This window comes from Aptenodytes forsteri, unplaced genomic scaffold (genome assembly GCF_000699145.1).
Source record: "Aptenodytes forsteri isolate BGI_AS27 unplaced genomic scaffold, ASM69914v1 Scaffold168, whole genome shotgun sequence".
NCBI lineage: Eukaryota > Metazoa > Chordata > Aves > Sphenisciformes > Spheniscidae > Aptenodytes > Aptenodytes forsteri.
This window is the reverse complement of record NW_008796047.1, coordinates 462,732-481,092: the sequence shown is the minus strand read 5'-3', so window position 1 is coordinate 481,092 and position 18,361 is coordinate 462,732. Positions and strand designations below refer to the sequence as shown.

The window sequence follows — 18,361 nt, the reverse complement described above, 5'->3', positions numbered from 1 at the left end:
TATGTATCACTTCACTATTAAAATGCAGTTGCAGGGATTGCTAGTAATATGAATATCATGTCATATTCCCACCGAGTTTTCCACTGGTATACAGTTTGTAACTACAACCCTGCACAGAATATGGCTAAAAAAAATTGTATAGCTTACATAATGCCTTTGTTAAATTTTAATATTTATCTGGAAAACAGGTTTAAACTGTACATTCTGTTTGGGGAGCTGTCTGCAGCACGCTACAGTATGAGCTCGGCAGTAGTTTGGGACCAAAGGCTTTGGCTCAGCTACGCAGCCTAGGAACTCGGGATTATCTTTCAGTCTTTACTGAATGCTGATAATGCCCACTGAATTCAGGTGTGAACTGAAATTCGTTGTTAAAATTGGCAACCAGATCATTAAAGCTTTTAGATGTTGCTATATCTAGTGCTACGTGAGTCAAAATAATATGGGTAAAATAATCAAGGCCATAACTCACTGGTTTCCTTTCCTTTTCTTTCTCTTGGCTCCTGGTAGCACTGGGAGTTCGCGCCGAACAGCGTTCACTATCTCCTAAGCTTGTGGCAGCGCCTGGCTGCATCAGTGCCCTATGTTAAAGCCACAGAGCCTCACATGCTCGAAACATACACGCCAGAAGTCACAAAAGCTTACATCACGTCCAGGCTGGAATCTGTGCACATCATACTGAGGTAAGAAAAGCAGAGAGATGGCAGCACTTCTGGTTGTCGGCACCAGAGTCTAACGCAGAAGGCTCTAGTGTGTATTCTGAGTTTTCTTTTAAAAACGGGCATGACTGCAGGAAGTTTTGTGAGTCACCAAAGGATTTCTAAGGGAGGCTTACCTAAATCGCATATTCTGTCTCTTATAAAAAGAGATTTTTTTCTTCAAAGCTGTGGTTTTTTTTAGACCTTGCTCAATCTCAAATGGCTGAGATTGATCTGAGTGGTCTCCGACATGGTATAGGTAGAATTCATCTTACCTAGCATCACAGATCTGCAGCATACCATTTACACTCTGAATTGCCATTGTAGCAGAGAGGAATAAGTATGCAAAGTGTGATTCACTTAATTTTCAGATCTCTGCTCTAGGAATGCACAAATTATACCAAAGTATCTCCATTGTAGCAGAGAGGAATAAGTATGCAAAGTGTGATTCACTTAATTTTCAGATCTCTGCTCTAGGAATGCACAAATTATACCCCAAAGTATCTTTTTTTTTCCCCTTCCTTTGAGTGTAGGGGCAGCCTACAGGACTCTGTTGCAGTGCCTTAATTTGTGTGGGATGAATTCCACCTTGTGTGTGTTTGTATTTGATGAAAACAAATGGTCAAATATAGAAAAATAATGCCTCTCTTAAGGAAGACTGATTGGCTTATTCCTTTTTAGGTATCTAGCAGTGCAAGGGAGGAATGGCAGGTTTAGCTAGTTCTGGAGTTTGCAAGAAACTTATTGTTGAGGTTAGTGTACTTAGAAGAAAAGGCAACTAAAACACTGAGAAAGATGGAAAGCTTTCTTATACAAAGACAACCGGAGACCTTGTTCTTGGCGCTGCACATTCTGTTTGAAGACTTGGATAAACGTTAAAGACATAAGAAGAGCTTACTCATCCCAGGTCCTGATGGCCTTTCCACCTGAACTGCTACTGTTCTTCTGATTTACGGCCGCAGTAACAATCAGATGATTACGTCGGTCTGTGTAGCTCTCCATCGTGACAAATAGTAGAGGCAGAGACTTTAGTCATTGGAGTTGTGCTTAGGAAAGCGTCCTCTACCTGATAGAAATAAGCTTATGTTATGGTTTAAGCTATCTCTGCATTTTAAGTTATTTTCTGATCTGCTTTCTTGCTGCTTAGGGATGGTTTGGAGGATCCACTGGATGATACTGGCCTCGTGCAACAGCAGCTAGATCAGCTGTCCACCATTGGCCGGTGCGAGTATGAGAAGACCTGCGCTCTGCTTGTGCAGCTCTTCGACCAGTCAGCCCAGTCCTACCAGGAGCTGCTGCAGAGTGCCACCGCCAGCCCCATGGACGTTGCTGTGCAAGAAGGTGAGCACGTTTGGAGGACTGTGGCCTGTGAACTTGCAGTAGGTTGCCCGTTCTCAAAAGTACCATTTCGGAAGCCTGCATTCCTGGTGAAATCCGTAAATGGGGAGGCAGATCTCACAAACATTCCCTTGGAGAGGTGCCCGTATGGTATAGAATATTTTTGGCTGTGGACAGACACTCCCAACACACATAGCAGTCCTGGCTGAAGATACTGCTGTCCTACAACTGACTCTATTCCTTTTTTGGGGAAGTGCAGTGCATCTCCTTGCCCAGTCTTTCAGAGACAAGTTAGGAGGATGTTCCCCCATCCACAGGTGGTCAGCCCTGCCTGCCCCATCCCTCTGTTGTCTGAGGCAGGATATGGAGTGCTCATTTGAACCTCCCCGCTGGCTGTGTGGCAGAAATCTCCAGCTGGTGGTTGGTAATGAGTAACTGGGAGTGGGGTTTTCAGCTGGTGCCACTGTCTGAAGGAGGGTGTCTGTCCGCAGCGTTGGGTGGGTTCAGCATGGAGGTTTTGTACTTGCACAACTGGTTGGTTTAGGAATTGCTTAACACTGGCCATAAAGAAGCAGTTCCTTTGGAGGTTCAGGTATAGCTGTGTTACGCCCCCTCTCTAATAATGTAGCTGGCTTCCCCTTTCGTGGAGGAGATGGGCGCATCAGCACAAGTATGGAAACTGTTCCTTTTCCTTCTGAAACAGTATTGTCTAATCTAACACAGGTTTTTGGGGGGTTTTTTTGTATGTGTGTGGGGGCAAAACTCCATATGATGTTGACTTCTCCACCAGCCCAGTGGAGAAGTACTTTCCAGTACTTTGAAAGAATAAACGCTGCCTGCTGGCATCTGCATATGTTTAAATACATATGTTTAAATACATAGAATACAGTTTTACAAGACAGTGGCTTTCTGCAGTGGAATAGCTTTAAATAATGAAAATATTCCAGGCAGACCTGGCATTCTTGTTTCTTTTCTAGTAAAGTTGTGCCTGTTCTCCACCAAGTGGAAAATTGAGTAATTTTGGTATAGATGGGCACTAAAGCAGAAAGGTACTCCTTGTGAATCCTGTCTTTGCCAAAATAAAATGCAAATCTCGGCTTCCTCCATGTAACGTGTGACGTGCTTGGTTCTGATGTCCTCTGTTGGTTTCAGGGCGCCTGACGTGGCTCGTCTATATTATCGGGGCAGTGATTGGTGGTAGGGTCTCGTTCGCCAGCACGGATGAGCAGGATGCGATGGATGGCGAGTTGGTTTGTCGGTAGGGATGCTGACTGTTTTCTAGCTGCACCCCTCTTGAAGTCAACAAAAGAATTGCTATTGTGAAGCTGCCACCATGTTCTTCCCCTCTTTTCACTGAAAAGAACAGTGTGGAATTGGCCATCCTGAAAGAAGAGATTGGCGGCACTGGCTAGAGCCAGTCAGCAAACTTCTGCTGTGGCTTGGCTAAATTGGGAAATCTGGGTTATAAGAAAGAGAATGAGAGGGGAAGAGCATGTAAGAGGGGAATTATACCAGGCTTAAATGCATGCATTGGAGTAGAACTAAATGCATGATAGTTCTTTGCTGGGGTGGGGGGGGAAAGTCTTTTTCCTAGTAATAATCCAAAGTGGGTTTTGTCTGTAAATATGCTGTGAGTATTGTAGTTTTTCTATAGCTGTTAAAACGTTATAAAGTCGTCTAACACATGCTGGATTTTCGGGATTGTAAATCCTCTCCAGTGCAAGCTTTATTTGATGGATGTGAGAACATGTAGCTTACTACTCATGAACAACCTCGAGTCACGCTGCGTGCCTTCTGGTCCAGAGCCTAATTGCTCTGCTTGGAAGCTAGGGTAGGAAAAGGAGCTAAACTGGGAATGTATGGAAGCTGGCCTGCTGGTGAGCCGTGCCTAATAGATAACATCAAGCACTGGCTTCCCGTGTAGCTGATGAGTTATTGAAGGGGAAATAGCAAGACCCCGTATATATTTCAGCTACCTTTAGTGCCAGTGTATATGATACCTGTTCATAGAAGTCTATTTGTGTCTATTTACTCTCTTTGGCACTTGCCAAAAAGAGTATCATTGCTTTTGTCCCCCCTGTTCTGCTGCATGTGTGTTATTTACCCTAAAATCCCTCCACCCCTTCCCTGCCAGCAGGGTCTGCTCATTGAGCCTGTGCACCGGTCACAGCATTGTTTCCGCAGGGCTCACAACAAAAGCCAAACTGAAGTGGGAGTGTCGTTTAGAGTCTGGCTCTTGTGAGGGGAGCAGGTAGTGGTTTCGCAGGTGGGTTTGAGAACGTGATGGACCAGTCACTGGGTAAGTGTGCTAAAGCACCCGATACTCACTTCTGCAGCAAATTAAAACCAAAGCCTTGCATCCCTGTCAGAAGGGATATAGAAGCCTTATAATGGCCTTGCACAGAAGAGGAATGTGCCCTAGTCAGTGTTTTGTTACCAGTTTTGTCAGTTCTTGACCCAAAACGACAGTGCCCACAGAAAGTAAAAAAAATACCGTTGCACGCAGCCTGGAAACAACACCATGTGCCAGAAATCCCTCCTTTCTCCCAGTGTCCATCAGCAAGGTGTGTTTTTTCCCACCTCTTTCCAGGGTGCTGCAGTTGATGAACCTGACGGACTCTCGTCTGGCGCAGGCTGGGAATGAGAAGCTGGAGCTTGCCATGCTGAGCTTCTTTGAGCAGTTCCGGAAGATCTATATTGGAGATCAGGTGCAGAAGTCTTCCAAGGTAACCAGTCCCCTTTGCTATGTCTCTTTGGTGATATGAAGTCCAGTAATAGCTTCCCTTTTTAAATGAAAGCAAGTGGCATTACTTCTTTTCTCTTCTTTATAGCTGAAAATATGTAAGAGACCTGTCTGCTGTGTTTTCTAGATACATGTCCAGTGTTAACATTGCAAACCCTGAGCTGTTTTTGAAATACCGTGTTCTGTATGCGTCAGGAAGGAGCCAGTGACTATGACAGTAGCCTAGAACTTGAGACCTGGGTTCAATTTTGTTACCTGCCAGGTTTCTGCTGTGACTTCAAATGAGTTCCTTACGGCTTATATACCTGTGAAAGTGTGAGTCGCACCACCTAATACACCCATGAGGGGCCTGAGCTTAGCATCTGTGCCTTGCTTCCTTGGCTCTAAAGTGAAGATAAATATCCATTCTCTTCATTGCAAGGCAATTATAGGTGTACTGGACTTTGAATACCTTGGTGCATCTTCAGAGATGCAAAATATCTTTTTTAAATTTAAAAAAAGAAAAAAAAATGTAAAGAATGGGAACATCATTACTCTAGAATTAGATTCTCTTCCTTTCCAGTAACCTAAGTATGACCTTCCTTCCCCATCTCACAGACTTCGGAGCAGTGACATGACAAGGGGCTTAGAGTTCCAGACAAATTCACTAAGAAACTGCGTGTAGGTGCAGGTGGAGGAGCGCAGTTATGTCCCCTTTCCCTAGGAGAAGCAAGTGCTCCGGCTTCTGTGTACAGTATCTGAACCTGCTATGACTAGGGATAGAAAAGAGCTGGCAGCGATTAGGGCAAGCATTGGTGAGGATCAGATCACAAGCATCTCTCTGCATTGTTTGACTGATCTGGGAAAGCCCAGAGCATACACCCTCTCAGGCATGTGTGCCACGAAGGGAGAACAAGTGAAAAACAAATAATCCTTGATCATTACTTGTTTTGTTGACAGCTTTTAAACTGGTGTTGTTTTTTCCCCTCCAGCTGTACCGCCGTCTGTCAGAGGTCCTGGGGTTGAATGATGAGACCATGGTCCTGAGCGTCTTCATAGGAAAAATGTAAGTGTTCCTGCTTGCAGGCATCAGAGATTCCAGGGTTTATTTGAAGGTGTAACCAGAAAAACTGGAATATGAGGGAGTGTTGTTCAGTCTAAAGCTAGTAACATCTGGCTACTCGAGAGAATTACAGCTTTTATCAGGGCTTAAGTCACGCACAATATCCAGGATTGATTTATCCACCGTGGATTCTAGCCTGGGCTATGGAGACACAAAAATAAGCCGTACACCAGGATAATGGATTCTCTTTTCAGTGCCTGCTTAGTAAAACCAAAGTCAGAGAGGGGACAGCCTCAAGCACTCATGCCCTATCACTTGACTATTGGCAATCACCAGCCACGAAAGCTCTATGGGGAGGGGACTGCTCCTTCAAAGGTTTTCTCTGCAAATTGTGCTGTTCAGTACCAGAGTATCACAAGTCCTTTTCTTAAAACTCTTCCACTCTGGTAGGCACCCTCTTCGGCCTGTTCCTTGGCAGCTCTCCTCTGGACCAAACCTGTCGACTGGCTTTTTGTCATGTCTTTGGCAGCCTCCATTAGCATTTTGAGCCAATTCAGTAGCTCCAATGCTGACGCCCAGTGCCTTGTGCCTGGTGACGTGCAGCCGCTAGCTCCCCCTCGACTTCTTTAGCATCGCCCCGTCTTTATGTGCATGGGGCCTTGCCTACCCTCGCGCGCCCCGGCTGCGCATCATCCCCAAGGGGTGAAATGGCTCTCCTGGAAGAAGCAAGGGCTACTAGAATTCTGCAGCTGACAGTGGATGGTGCAGGTGCAGAATTGCATACGTCTGCATGTAGTCACTGCCGCAGAATTCTCTTACCCTTGCTGCAGAAACCAGCCCTGGAGTGCCACAGAATTCCAAGGGCCTGGGTATGGGCCAGTGTAGCTTGGGACCCAAGTAGTGAAGATTATCTGAAGGATAATTTTCTAGTCAACCAAATGTAAGTACAGTAATTTTATACCAATATTTTGTGGCTTGTGATGTCTGTGGTTTCGGTGGAGGGTGGAACTGATGATGTTGGGTGACTTTTGAACTGGAAGAATCCGCCGCACAGCAAAGGGGAAGCCGAGCAAACCCCTCTGATCTGTCCTTGTTGTCCTCTTCCCTAGCATCACCAACTTGAAGTACTGGGGTCGATGCGAGCCTATCACCTCCAAGACGCTGCAGCTGCTCAATGACCTCTCCATTGGATATCCTTTTCAGAAGAGCTGTTGGGTGCACAGAACACTTAAACCTCAGGATGGGGGAAGAGTGACCCAGATGCTCGGCTGGAACAGGAGCACTCTGCGTGTAACAGATTCCTGAACCGCTTCATCTTCTGGGTAGTGAGAAGAGCAGAGTGCGAGTGCTTGGTCAAGCTGTTGAATTGCAGCGGATGGCTATAATGTAGTTATTTTGATCATAATTTGCTTTGTAGCTTCCTTCCACAGTTAATTTGTTTACAGTCTATCTTACAGTCTTCTACACTGATGATGTTGGGTGACTTTTGAACTGGAAGAATCCGCCGCACAGCAAAGGGGAAGCCGAGCAAACCCCTCTGATCTGTCCTTGTTGTCCTCTTCCCTAGCATCACCAACTTGAAGTACTGGGGTCGATGCGAGCCTATCACCTCCAAGACGCTGCAGCTGCTCAATGACCTCTCCATTGGATATCCTTTTCAGAAGAGCTGTTGGGTGCACAGAACACTTAAACCTCAGGATGGGGGAAGAGTGACCCAGATGCTCGGCTGGAACAGGAGCACTCTGCGTGTAACAGATTCCTGAACCGCTTCATCTTCTGGGTAGTGAGAAGAGCAGAGTGCGAGTGCTTGGTCAAGCTGTTGAATTGCAGCGGATGGCTATAATGTAGTTATTTTGGATCATAATTGCTTTGTAGCTTCCACAGTTAATTTGTTTACAGTCTATCTTACAGTCTTCTACTTGTTCTTCCTGACAGAGTAAATAAAAATGGTCACTGCAGGTCTCTACAGTAGAGATGTATGCAACTTGGTTGCTCTTGAAACAAATGGAAGAGAGGCTAGAACATATTGAATAATATAGACATAAGTCCCCTTCCAGTTTTGCCCTGGAAAGTGCTTTGCAAGCATTGCAAGAAGTTTTCTGCTGACTCTGCTGCTTCCTTAACACCGCCTTTACATACAGTAGTGTTAGAAAGCTGGTGAAACTGAGCGCCGTACAGTTCATGCTGAACAATCACACGGTAAGTCCTTTCACCTTCTGCTTTTCGTCACGCGGCGAACTCCTCCGTCTGCCTTTGTGCAGCTGAGATAATCCCCTAATTTTAACACCTGGACACACTTTTGAAGTTCACCTGTCTCCCAGATGCTTCCATCATACTAGATGAGCCTCTAGAAAGCGTGATCTGTGTTCCATCTCTCTTTGTTCAAAGCCTGCCCTTCAATTTTGAGGGGCTGTAATTATGTGGTACCTTTCATCCCTGAAGGGTTAATGTGGGGGTCTCTTTACACTCCACTGAAAGACAGCCATCTCCAGAGTGAAATGCGGGAGACAGCTGATACTGCTGCACATGCAGGCAGACAGCAGTGAGCACTGTTTATGCAATTTAATGCAAAATATAACAGCATTTCAGTGCCCCAGCTTTCATTCTAAAAGTGCTGATGTGGAAGAAGTGCCGCCACTTGCAGTGGTCAGGATAGCAGCCTTGTTCCTTGGTCACTACCGGTATGGTACTCCCTGTGCGGATCTGGGTTGCTGACTTGAAATCAAAAATGTTAGAACGAGCAACTAGAAGCCAGCAGCAAAGTATTAGATTTCTGACTTGCCTCTGGGAGCATGTGGTCATTTGATGCTCCAGTGCTCTAGCGATAGGACTCCCAGCACCACATCCAGAAGGTTTGCATCGACTGGTTGAACGAGGCGCTGTATTCCTTGAGCTAGGGGATGTTTTGCAGGCAGTCCCACGTCCTGTGTTTGGCCCAGAAGCTGCATTCAGACTGCATTGTCTGGGGCTACTCTTTCTGTGGAGAATGTGGGCAGAGGAACTGGGGATCTGTCTGCAGAGGGCTGATTTTTCAGCAACCTTAATGCCTGAAGGGTCCCCATGAGTAAGGGGGGCAGATTGCTTCTCTGCTCTGGAGGCAAAGCGAGACTTCCTTGTTCGTCTGGTCCTGGGGAATTCCAAGATGAAAGATGATAGTTGGTATCTTTGCCAGTAGATAGGACACTGCTCCGGGGTGTGCAGGTGCGGTGCCTGTTGCCCTCTGGTGGCCTGTTCTCCAAGATGGCTGGCAGATGTAAAGTGGTTAGCAAGATAACCTTACAGCTCGCTGCTTCTCATCCTTGCGCAGGCTGAGAATTAGACAGGGGGATGAGGGATCCTCAGCCCTTGATACAGGAGCCCGTTCAAGGTGGTGGTTCCCCTTTAACCCGTCTCTTCTCTTCCATTTGCAGAGTGAGCACTTTTCCTTCCTGGGCATTAACAATCAGTCCAACCTGACTGACATGAGATGTCGGACTACGTTCTACACTGCACTTGGGCGTCTTCTCATGGTGGATTTAGGTACTAGGGTCTTTTCCTAGGAACCAGAGCAAAACTCTGTGGTTTGGATGCTGGGCTCTGCAGTATGCTGGGTCCTGCTGTTTAGGGAGCTGTAAGCTCCTCCAGGAAAGGATGCTGGAATGGGAAAAGCCAAATGAGATAAGAACAAGGAGGGGAAAGAAGCTCAAGAGCGGGTTTGATGCCATGTTGCTGGGTAGAGGTAGTTTAGAGGTGCACACCACCAAGGCTGGGGCTAAATTTTTCCTTCATAATATTCCAAATGTTTTCCTGATAAGGCAGGGTTTGTTCTAAGCCTTATCTGTAAGTTAGATATTGGCAGTAATAGATCACCTGTCTGGAAACCTGTGATCTCTCTGCCTCTAGCTCCGTGGGTGAGCAATGTCTGAATGTCTAGCACAGGCAGTACTGCAGGGCGCAGGGATGTGCAGTCTACTTCCTCCCGATTTCTTTTTTTCCTTCAGGGGAAGATGAGGATCAGTATGAGCAGTTCATGCTTCCCCTCACAGCTGCCTTTGAGACTGTGGCACAGATGTTCAGCACAAATACCTTCAATGAACAAGAGGCAAAAGTAAGTTGGGCAGGACGTTCCCTGTTATCCATGCTCTCCCTACTCTTTCCCTTGGGGGCTTTGACATTTTCCGTTCAGACGGACAGGAGAGTACAAGTAAATCCTGCAGGGTGAGAGGCATTCTCCCCTCTGAACAAGAGAGGTGGATGCTGGAGTGATGGGTGCTTTCCTTTCAGTATATGGGGAAGCAGTGGTGTCCCTGTATCCCTTGGGTCGAGGTGTAGTTCACAGCTCAGATTAAAGAGGGCTTCTGGCACTGAAGAGGAAGAACTGTCTAACCTGGGATTGGCATGCAGCACAGAAAGGCTGTATTGCTGATGGGATGGGAGGAAGGGAAGTGGCTCTGGGCTGGTGGAGCCAGGGAGGGAGAGATCCATATGCGTGTTATGTTTTAACGTATCTTTTCTTTTGCAATACAGAGAACTTTGGTTGGTTTGGTGAGAGACTTGAGGGGAATAGCCTTTGCCTTCAATGCCAAGACCAGCTTCATGATGCTGTTTGAGTGGATGTATCCTTCTGTTGCCCTAAAACTTGAGTCATCCCGTCTGTCAGAGGGGAGAACTCTGGCTGACTGCATCCAAATGCCCTGTTTTCCCTGCTAAATCCTGACTGGGGTTTCTCTTTGCTTTTATAGTACTCGGTGTCCTGTCTCTAAGCCCTAAAATAGATTTGACTTGGTCTGTCTGCAACCAGGTCAACCTAGAAATCTGCTCAAAGCTGAACTGTTGGGGTTTTTCCCATTGGACCTGAAGAGATTTGACCTGTAAAGCACAAAGGCCTTTAATGGGATGCTTGTGTCTCAGCAGCAACAAAAGCTTTCCTCTTGCTCACTAAAGCCAACAGCAGTTGGTATCTTTGTCCTCTTGGTGAGAGCATAGCTGCTCAAAGAGCACGGTATCTGGGCTCCAGATTTCTCTTTGGCTGGTGAAGGTCAGCTCTCTGTTGCAGTGACAGATCTTTGTATCTGTCTTCCCTTTCATTCAAAACCTTTTTGGTTCTGGTTTGTCCTAGTGTAAGAAGTGTGTATGCAACTCCTTCAACGGACCTAAGGGTTTTTTTATTATTACTACTATTTTTTTCTGTGATAAAGCAGACCCCAGCAAGCAGCATCTCTGTTTAACCTTGTTAAGTAAGCTCCTTTGCAAGGTTTGGGCGCAGTACACAAAATATGCCTTTTTGGTAGAAGTTGTGACCTTTTCTCTTCGTGCAAAGCAGCGAAGTTCCTTAGCTTTCACCTTGCAGCTACCCATCCTACATGCCAATCCTACAGCGAGCAATTGAACTCTGGTACCATGACCCAGCCTGCACTACACCTGTCCTCAAACTGATGGCTGAGTTGGTACATAATAGGTATGAACCTCCAGCATCTGAAAGCTGGCCGGGATTTGTGTCCGTCTGCTGCTTCAGCCTTTGTGTGGGTGTTGGTGCCCAGTTGTGTTTTCTCTACTTCAGTCTATTTATGCTATAAAGGCTGCCAAGGGGATGGGGGGGCGAAACTGGCATTGTTTCAGTAGGGAAGAAAATCTAACAGTTCAGATATCAGCCGTGTCATGACTCAGTCAGACCAAGATACACGATCAATAAACACTGAATTTGTTCAGCGTCTGCTTCCAAGGACAGCGCTGTAAGATGGAGGCAGGCAACTCATGTTAATTTTTAAAACCTGTGTTTAAAACGAGCGTTGTTCTATCTGGCAACCAGATGACCACTTTTGCTTTAGAGCATCAGCTCTTTTTGCCAGCAGAGAGGTACCTCTGACGCTATTCAGATAATTCAGAAGCTGTCTAATCTGGCAGTGGAAGGTTGCCAAGATGTTGCTCTGGCTTACAGCCAGCTGAACACAACCCTATAGGAAGGGACTGTTGTTACAGCCGAGTGGAAGGGACGCAAGGTTCAGGCACAGTCATTTGAGAATTGACTCTCCGTGCTGTCAGACTGTTTGCCACATCCGAGCGGCATCTTTGCAGTAGGACAATCGTTACTGGAATACGTCCACTGATTTATTTCAGAGGTGAACTGGACAACTCTCTGCGCTTTAATTGTAAGATCTATTCACTGTAGGGGGGAAAAAATGCCAAGTTCTGAATTCTTGGTCATGTTATGAATAGGAGCTAGTCAGCCTGCCCTACAATGCTGCTTCCAAGATGTTCGCTGTTTGCGTACAGTAGCCTAGTGACTATTGCCAAGTCGGGATTTCCAGCCTCGATCTTGTAATATTCCTAATGTCTGTGAAATATAGGCCCTTTCTTCTGCAACAGCAGAGCTCGTCTGTCCCTAAGTGGCTGTGTCCTGTCTGGCTTTGGTAATGAACAGCAGTATTTTCTACCAGACCAGGGTGTTTTGTTGAACTCTGGGGAGCAGCCCTGGGAGGAGGGTGCCCCAGTACGCAGCAGCACATGGAGGTGCTGGAGTATTAGCTTTGTTTTTACTCCCAGGTATGTTTGAGCTCCAGTTTATTCCCTGTCTTTCCATTAGATCCCAACGGCTGCAGTTTGATGTGTCCTCACCGAATGGCATCCTGCTCTTCCGAGAAACGAGTAAAATGATAACTACGTATGGTGAGTATCCAGCAGGTGGGATCCAGGCAGCCTCGGTCTGCCCTTGACTCCTCCGCTCGCTTGAGGAGTGAGGGCTGGGGCATTTGCCAGCTCGGAGAGCGAGCCCGGGCTGGGAAGCAGTGCCAAATCGCTTGCTGAATGCGTGCTTAGATACAGGGAGATGCTTCTGCTTGAAGTGCTGGGTAGGCAGACAAGCAGAAAGGGGCAGGGTGTTTGCCATGCAAATGAGGAAGAAAATGACAGCAACGAGCAGGAGCCCAGCTGAGCCCCTTGGGGGTGTGCAGGGTGACATGGGCGAACGTGTGAAGTGAGTGGAGAGCAATCCTGTCCTTACGCTGTCCTGTTTCCACAGCAAAACTACACGCAGTTGTGTTCTCCCATGGTTCCTAGTAGAGCCACATTTTTAACTTGTAATGAGTCCCTTAACCTTTGGTTGGGGAGTAAGTCTTCGGTGCTTGTGGCTGACTTCTCAGTCACTCCTTATGGCTCTACTTTTGTTTTTCCTGCACCCTGGGGGAGAAGGGGTTTGGATGTGGTTGCTGAAATACTGAGTCCGCTTCTGTGCTCATGCAGGAAATCGTATCCTAACGCTTGGGGAGGTCCCAAAGGATCAAGTCTATGCCTTGAAGCTCAAGGGGATTTCCATCTGCTTCTCTATGCTGAAGGCTGCACTGAGCGGGAGCTACGTCAACTTTGGGGTCTTCCGTCTGTACGGGGATGATGCACTGGACAATGCCTTGCAAACTTTTATCAAGCTTCTGCTTTCCATCCCTCACAGTGACCTTCTGGTAAGCCGACACCTGTGATTAGCAGTGTAAACATGGCTAGGGAAGGCAGGCTTGGAAGATTATACAGTAAAGGAATACTTTAATCACAGAGACGAGTGAACTTGTGCCGCTTTCTGGAACCCCAGCTATAGGCACAGGCCAGCAGGAAATTACAGCTCCTGGAATGTGCAGCGGCAGGTCCTGCGTGAAGGCTGTAACCCCACCACCCAAGGCCCCGCTGGGCAGCCCCACTGCTCAGCTCTCCAGCGGGGTACGCTCCAAGTCTCAGCAGAGCCATTACCAAAATAATTCCTCCTCTATCTGAAAAACACTTTCTGCGAGTGAAGGATTGTTCTTCCCTGTATTGCCTGTGGGCAGAGATCTCAATGCATCAGCAATTACAGTGCAGCCTGCTTGCTGAAGACATCCACGTAGAGAATCTTGCTCCTATCCAGACCTCGTATGCAGAAATCCATTTTGTGGCAGAGCTTTGAGACCCTATCAGCACAGTCCTACCTGGCAAAATACCAAGGAGAGAAGGCAGCATATATTCCTCCCAAGTCTTATCTGTCTTATTACCATAGCAGGATCTGAAAGAAGTTGTTCCCATCTCTGTGACGGCATTCAGCATGTTCTTGATTTAATATACTGGTGGCCAAACCATTGCTCTTGAGACACGCAGCTCAAATTCAGCTCTTGAGAAGGGGCCGCTCTGCAGGACTCCCAGCAGAATCCCCCCAGTCTGGGGGCTGCTGAGGGGTCTGCGGCACTGACTGCAGTGCAGGCTGCTGAGCCCAGCGCTGTGCGTGTTGATTTTTATGCGATCTGGCACTCTGCATGGACACCTGGAGAGCCATTCCTATCTCTGCATCTCCAGCGCTGGCGTTAGTCAGCTAACACTCCCCATTTAGAAAAGAGTGAAGCAGTGGGGAAAGATGGTTTGATACAACAGTGTTGGGAATCTGCTGGGCCATTGTTGCTGGAGCCTGTTTGGAAGGCTCTTGGTGGGGGAGAAGGGTGAAAAATATGTTGGCCCATAAGTTATGCTGCGAGAGAGGTTGGTTTGTTCTCTTTCCAGGAGATTCGGTAAGCAGTTCTCAGGTGATTAATGAATGGGTTGGGTCTAGCAGAAAGCCTTAACTGATGGTTACAGGCTAGCTACCAGGCCTTAAAAGTCTTTCTCTCTTCCTTTCTCTGCAGGATTATCCCAAGCTCAGCCAGTCATACTATTCCTTGCTGGAAGTTCTTACCCAGGACCACATGAACTTTATAGCCAGTCTGGAGCCTCATGTAATCATGTATATTCTCTCTTCCATTTCAGAAGGCCTCACTGCACTAGGTAACTACTCCTGCTCTCTGTTGTGCTCTTAGGGCTTTGATTTGGAAGTGGGGAAAGATTTTGGTTGGTTTGAATGCATGGTATTTCAGGCTAACAGCTAAGACATACCTTGTGAACGGGTGGAGTTTCACCTCTGTTGAAGCTGGAACATTAGAGATAGCGACTATGTCAGTGAGGAGGTTGCTGACCCGTTCAGGGTTAGGTGGTTCTTGCTTGCAAAGTCCCTAAAAGGACCCAGATAAATGGTGGTGTTTCCCTGGGAGCCTGCCCAGGTGCATCTGAGCAAGGGAAATGCTGGCAGTACCCCAACGTCTCCCCCTTTCCTGTTCTTGCAGACACCATGGTTTGCACAGGCTGCTGCTCCTGTTTGGACCACATTGTCACCTATCTCTTCAAGCAGCTCTCTCGCAGCACCAAGAAGAGGACCACACCTCTGACCCAGGAGAGCGACCGGTTCCTGCACATTATGCAGCAGCACCCGGAGATGATTCAGCAGGTAAAGACCGAAGGCGTAGGGCCTTGTTGTGGCATGGCACGGTAAACTCCCTGATAAGCCCTGAATTTTCTTAGCGTGATGTAATATGGGGGCTGCATGCTCCCTGCTCTAGAGCCCCGGGCTTTTCCAGAGCAAAAAGGATTTTTTGCTAGTATCGCATCTCTCCTACACATTCATCGTATGGTAGGTCTGATGCAAAGCCGTGCTTCAGGGCCATGGTTCTCCTTGTGCAAGGAACACCAGTTTTGCGTTTCAGATATGAAAGGAAGTAGCCAAAAATGAGCTTTTGTCATCTTTTTTTTTTTTTAAAGAGAAACACGGTTGTGGGCGGTGCTGGCAGTTCATAGAAATGAAGCCAGGAAACTTACCTTCAACCAGAGAGCATGTGCTCTTCTGCTTTAAAAAAGAAATCAGGGTTTGTTTAAATCCCTGGAACAATTCAGTGGTACATGTGCACTCACAGCAGAGCAGGCACCATGGGGTCCCCATGCTTAACAAGGCTCTGCGTAGACTTCAGCATACGGGAACAATCTCTCTGCTGCGGCGCTCGTGTTGGGACCACGTGAAAGCTGGGTTTGCAGCCTGTTGGAGCACGTGCTGCCTTGGCACCGTTCGTGCCTGCCTTCAGAACGGCCTCTGCGGGGTGAATTTGATAATCGAGTTTTTCACATGCTGGTAGCACATCTGCCATCTGTCTCCTGCCTCCATCCGCAGCACCTCTGATAGACACGGAGCTTGCTGGGATTTGTCTTCTCTCTGGGTCAGGAGTGTGTGCAGTGGCAGAGGATCAATAGTGAGCTGAGACATTGTCCTTGCTTAGGTCAGGCTTAGCTCAGCATATACCCACACGTATCGTGTAGTTTACTTACCTCTGTGTCACTTAATGACAGATGATTCTGCTCACAGAGGTTTTGGTGCTCCGGAGGGCCCTGCGTTGGGATCTGGATATCCATACCTTGTAGCAAAACACTTTTACATGCCTCTTGCCTGGCCGTACCGCTTTGAACAGCGGTGCTCGGTGCGTCTCTGACGGCGTTATCCAACCTCGCTCGCTGGTGCGTGTCAGCATGACTGCTGCGTGAAAGCAGGGAATATTGTTCCACCCTTGCAGATAGATCAAATGCAAAGAAAAGCAGGCTTTTTTGGGGCTAGAAGCTGTGTTTTCGGAGGATAAAAAGAGAAACTGTATCTTCCAAACCAGCTAGATTAGATACTGGCGTTAGCCTAAGGAGGCTGTGGAAGGGAACGCAGACACCCCTAGCGTGGACTAGAGGAAGCTCCCCAGGGCACCACAGCATGTGCTCTGTGTTTAAGCACTTGCTGTTACCTTGTTTAAGTGAAGATGAGACAATCCTTCCCCTGGCTGCCTTGGGGCAGGGTGGAGTGTCAGGAATAAATATTCTAACAGCTTTCAGCACCTCCTCCATGTGCCTTCAGTGAAGTTCTCTACCAGTTCATGGGGGCTCCAGGTCCTCCTCTTGTCCCATGATGCTGAGAGCTCTGTAGCACTGAGGCTCCAACACTGAAAGCATCAAAGGTGAATCGTTGCTCCTGAGCCCGCACGGTGCCGTGGTAAGGAGAGAGCTGGGATGGAAGGGCTGGTTTTAAACCTCACTCTCCCTCTTCCAGATGCTGTCAACAGTGCTGAATATCATCATCTTTGAGGACTGCAGGAACCAGTGGTCAATGTCTCGGCCTCTGCTCGGCTTGATACTGCTCAATGAAAAGGTAAACATCCCACCCTCCCATTGCAGCTGGAGGAGCTGTCTGGGCTTGAACGATGCTGGAGCCTTTGGGCTGAAGGGAGCAGAACGGTGTCAGAGCAGCTGGTTGGGAAGTCGGGACTGGGGAGATTGTGTGTTGAGGGAAGGGTGCCCTAGCCCTCCCCTGCAGCAGCCTTGGCGCTAAGGAACCCTATTAACGTTCGTTCGTAAGGGCACCAGAAGTCACCCGAAGAGCTGTAACGTGTTTACTCCCTCTTCCGAGAGCCTGTTACGCAGGCTCTGCCCCAAAGCCCAGGTGGCGATTCGTCTGAAAACTAACCCATCCTTCTCTTGTCTCCCCCAGTATTTCTCTGACTTGAGGAACAGTATAGTGAACAGCCAGCCTCCGGAGAAACAGCAGGCAATGCACCTCTGCTTTGAGAACCTCATGGAAGGCATCGAACGCAACCTCCTAACCAAGAACAGGGACAGGTCAGTATGGGCCAGAGACCCCTTTGCGGGGCTGAGCCCGTCCCGAGGCATGCTGCGCCCGCAGCTTAATGCAGAAGCACAGCCTGGAGAGTGCGTGGTCTTCATAGCAGCCTCATGGAGAACAAAACACTGGAGGAACGGGCAACCTCCGGCTCTAACACGCTGCTCTGCCTTTTCCTTAGGTTCACACAAAACCTGTCAGCGTTCAGGCGAGAGGTGAACGACTCCATGAAGAACTCCACCTACGGTGTGAACAGCAACGACATGATGAGCTGACGTCTCCCAACTCCACCTGTACAGAGCAGCATCTCTTTGGCCTGGCCCAGAGGGGTTACCGTTTCCGATGGAAAGAAAAGAGGGCGTTTCTAATCCCTGCTCTTCCCCAGGGCTGGATTGCGGCGCTCGCTTTGGGCCGTACTCCACGTCCCGAGGGAGGAGGGAACAGGAGGGGTTGTTGAGCTCACCGGGGCAGGGTGCTTCTGTTTCCGTGGGAGGGGGTGGAAGGGCATAAGCCAGGTGCAAGAATCCAGCGTCTCCCTACCCGAATGTCTGCGTGGAACGCCAGCGCTCTGCTGCAGCCTGCCTTGTATAAACATGTACATTTTTTCATAACATTTTGAACAAGGTTTATATTGACTCAGTTTAAAAAAAAAAAAAAAAAAAGTGTGATTGAAATTTTTACAGAGTCCTGGTGCACCGGTGCTGGCGTGAGGGTTGTGTATGCGAGTGAGGAAAGCGTGTCCTGCAGGCCTGAAGCTTTACTGGGCGAGGGGTGGGTGTGTGAAAGTGCAGAGATATATTTAGTGACAAGTGTAGAGAGAAGCAAAAAAAAAAAAAGAAAAAAACCAACAAAAAAAAAAGCATTGTAAAATTCCAAATGTATATTTTTTCTTATTAAGCCCCTTGAAATCACAACTTCCCGTTACCGTCTTGCCCTTGTTATTAGGAACTCTAAGCCATGCCGCGTGATCTTTCATTCGTGCTTGCTCGTGGGTGTCTCTCCTATCCCCCGGTGTAGCAGTAGGCGCTGTCCCCTTGTCAACCCGCTTCTCGCAGGGCCCTCGCCTCCCTCCCTCCGGACCGATGCTGTGCCGGGCGCCT

At 47.9% G+C, this 18,361-nt stretch overlaps 1 protein-coding gene across 1 annotated transcript in view; it reads left to right on the top strand.

The window, feature by feature from the left end:
• The window catches only part of XPO7 (exportin 7), a gene marked incomplete at its 5' end in the record, with an annotated part of 32,368 nt that extends 14,007 nt beyond the window's left edge, over positions 1 to 18,361 (top strand). Inside the window, 18 exons of the mRNA XM_019473904.1 lie at positions 508 to 680; positions 1,843 to 2,036; positions 3,186 to 3,291; positions 4,624 to 4,759; positions 5,748 to 5,821; positions 6,928 to 7,008; positions 7,954 to 8,017; positions 9,229 to 9,337; positions 9,799 to 9,905; positions 10,325 to 10,413; positions 11,148 to 11,255; positions 12,381 to 12,463; positions 13,037 to 13,251; positions 14,431 to 14,569; positions 14,905 to 15,065; positions 16,695 to 16,793; positions 17,133 to 17,260; positions 17,443 to 18,361. Of these exons, the coding sequence (XP_019329449.1) occupies positions 508 to 680; positions 1,843 to 2,036; positions 3,186 to 3,291; positions 4,624 to 4,759; positions 5,748 to 5,821; positions 6,928 to 7,008; positions 7,954 to 8,017; positions 9,229 to 9,337; positions 9,799 to 9,905; positions 10,325 to 10,413; positions 11,148 to 11,255; positions 12,381 to 12,463; positions 13,037 to 13,251; positions 14,431 to 14,569; positions 14,905 to 15,065; positions 16,695 to 16,793; positions 17,133 to 17,260; positions 17,443 to 17,536 (2,160 nt within the window). The remainder of the gene's footprint in view (positions 1 to 507; positions 681 to 1,842; positions 2,037 to 3,185; positions 3,292 to 4,623; positions 4,760 to 5,747; positions 5,822 to 6,927; positions 7,009 to 7,953; positions 8,018 to 9,228; positions 9,338 to 9,798; positions 9,906 to 10,324; positions 10,414 to 11,147; positions 11,256 to 12,380; positions 12,464 to 13,036; positions 13,252 to 14,430; positions 14,570 to 14,904; positions 15,066 to 16,694; positions 16,794 to 17,132; positions 17,261 to 17,442) is intronic.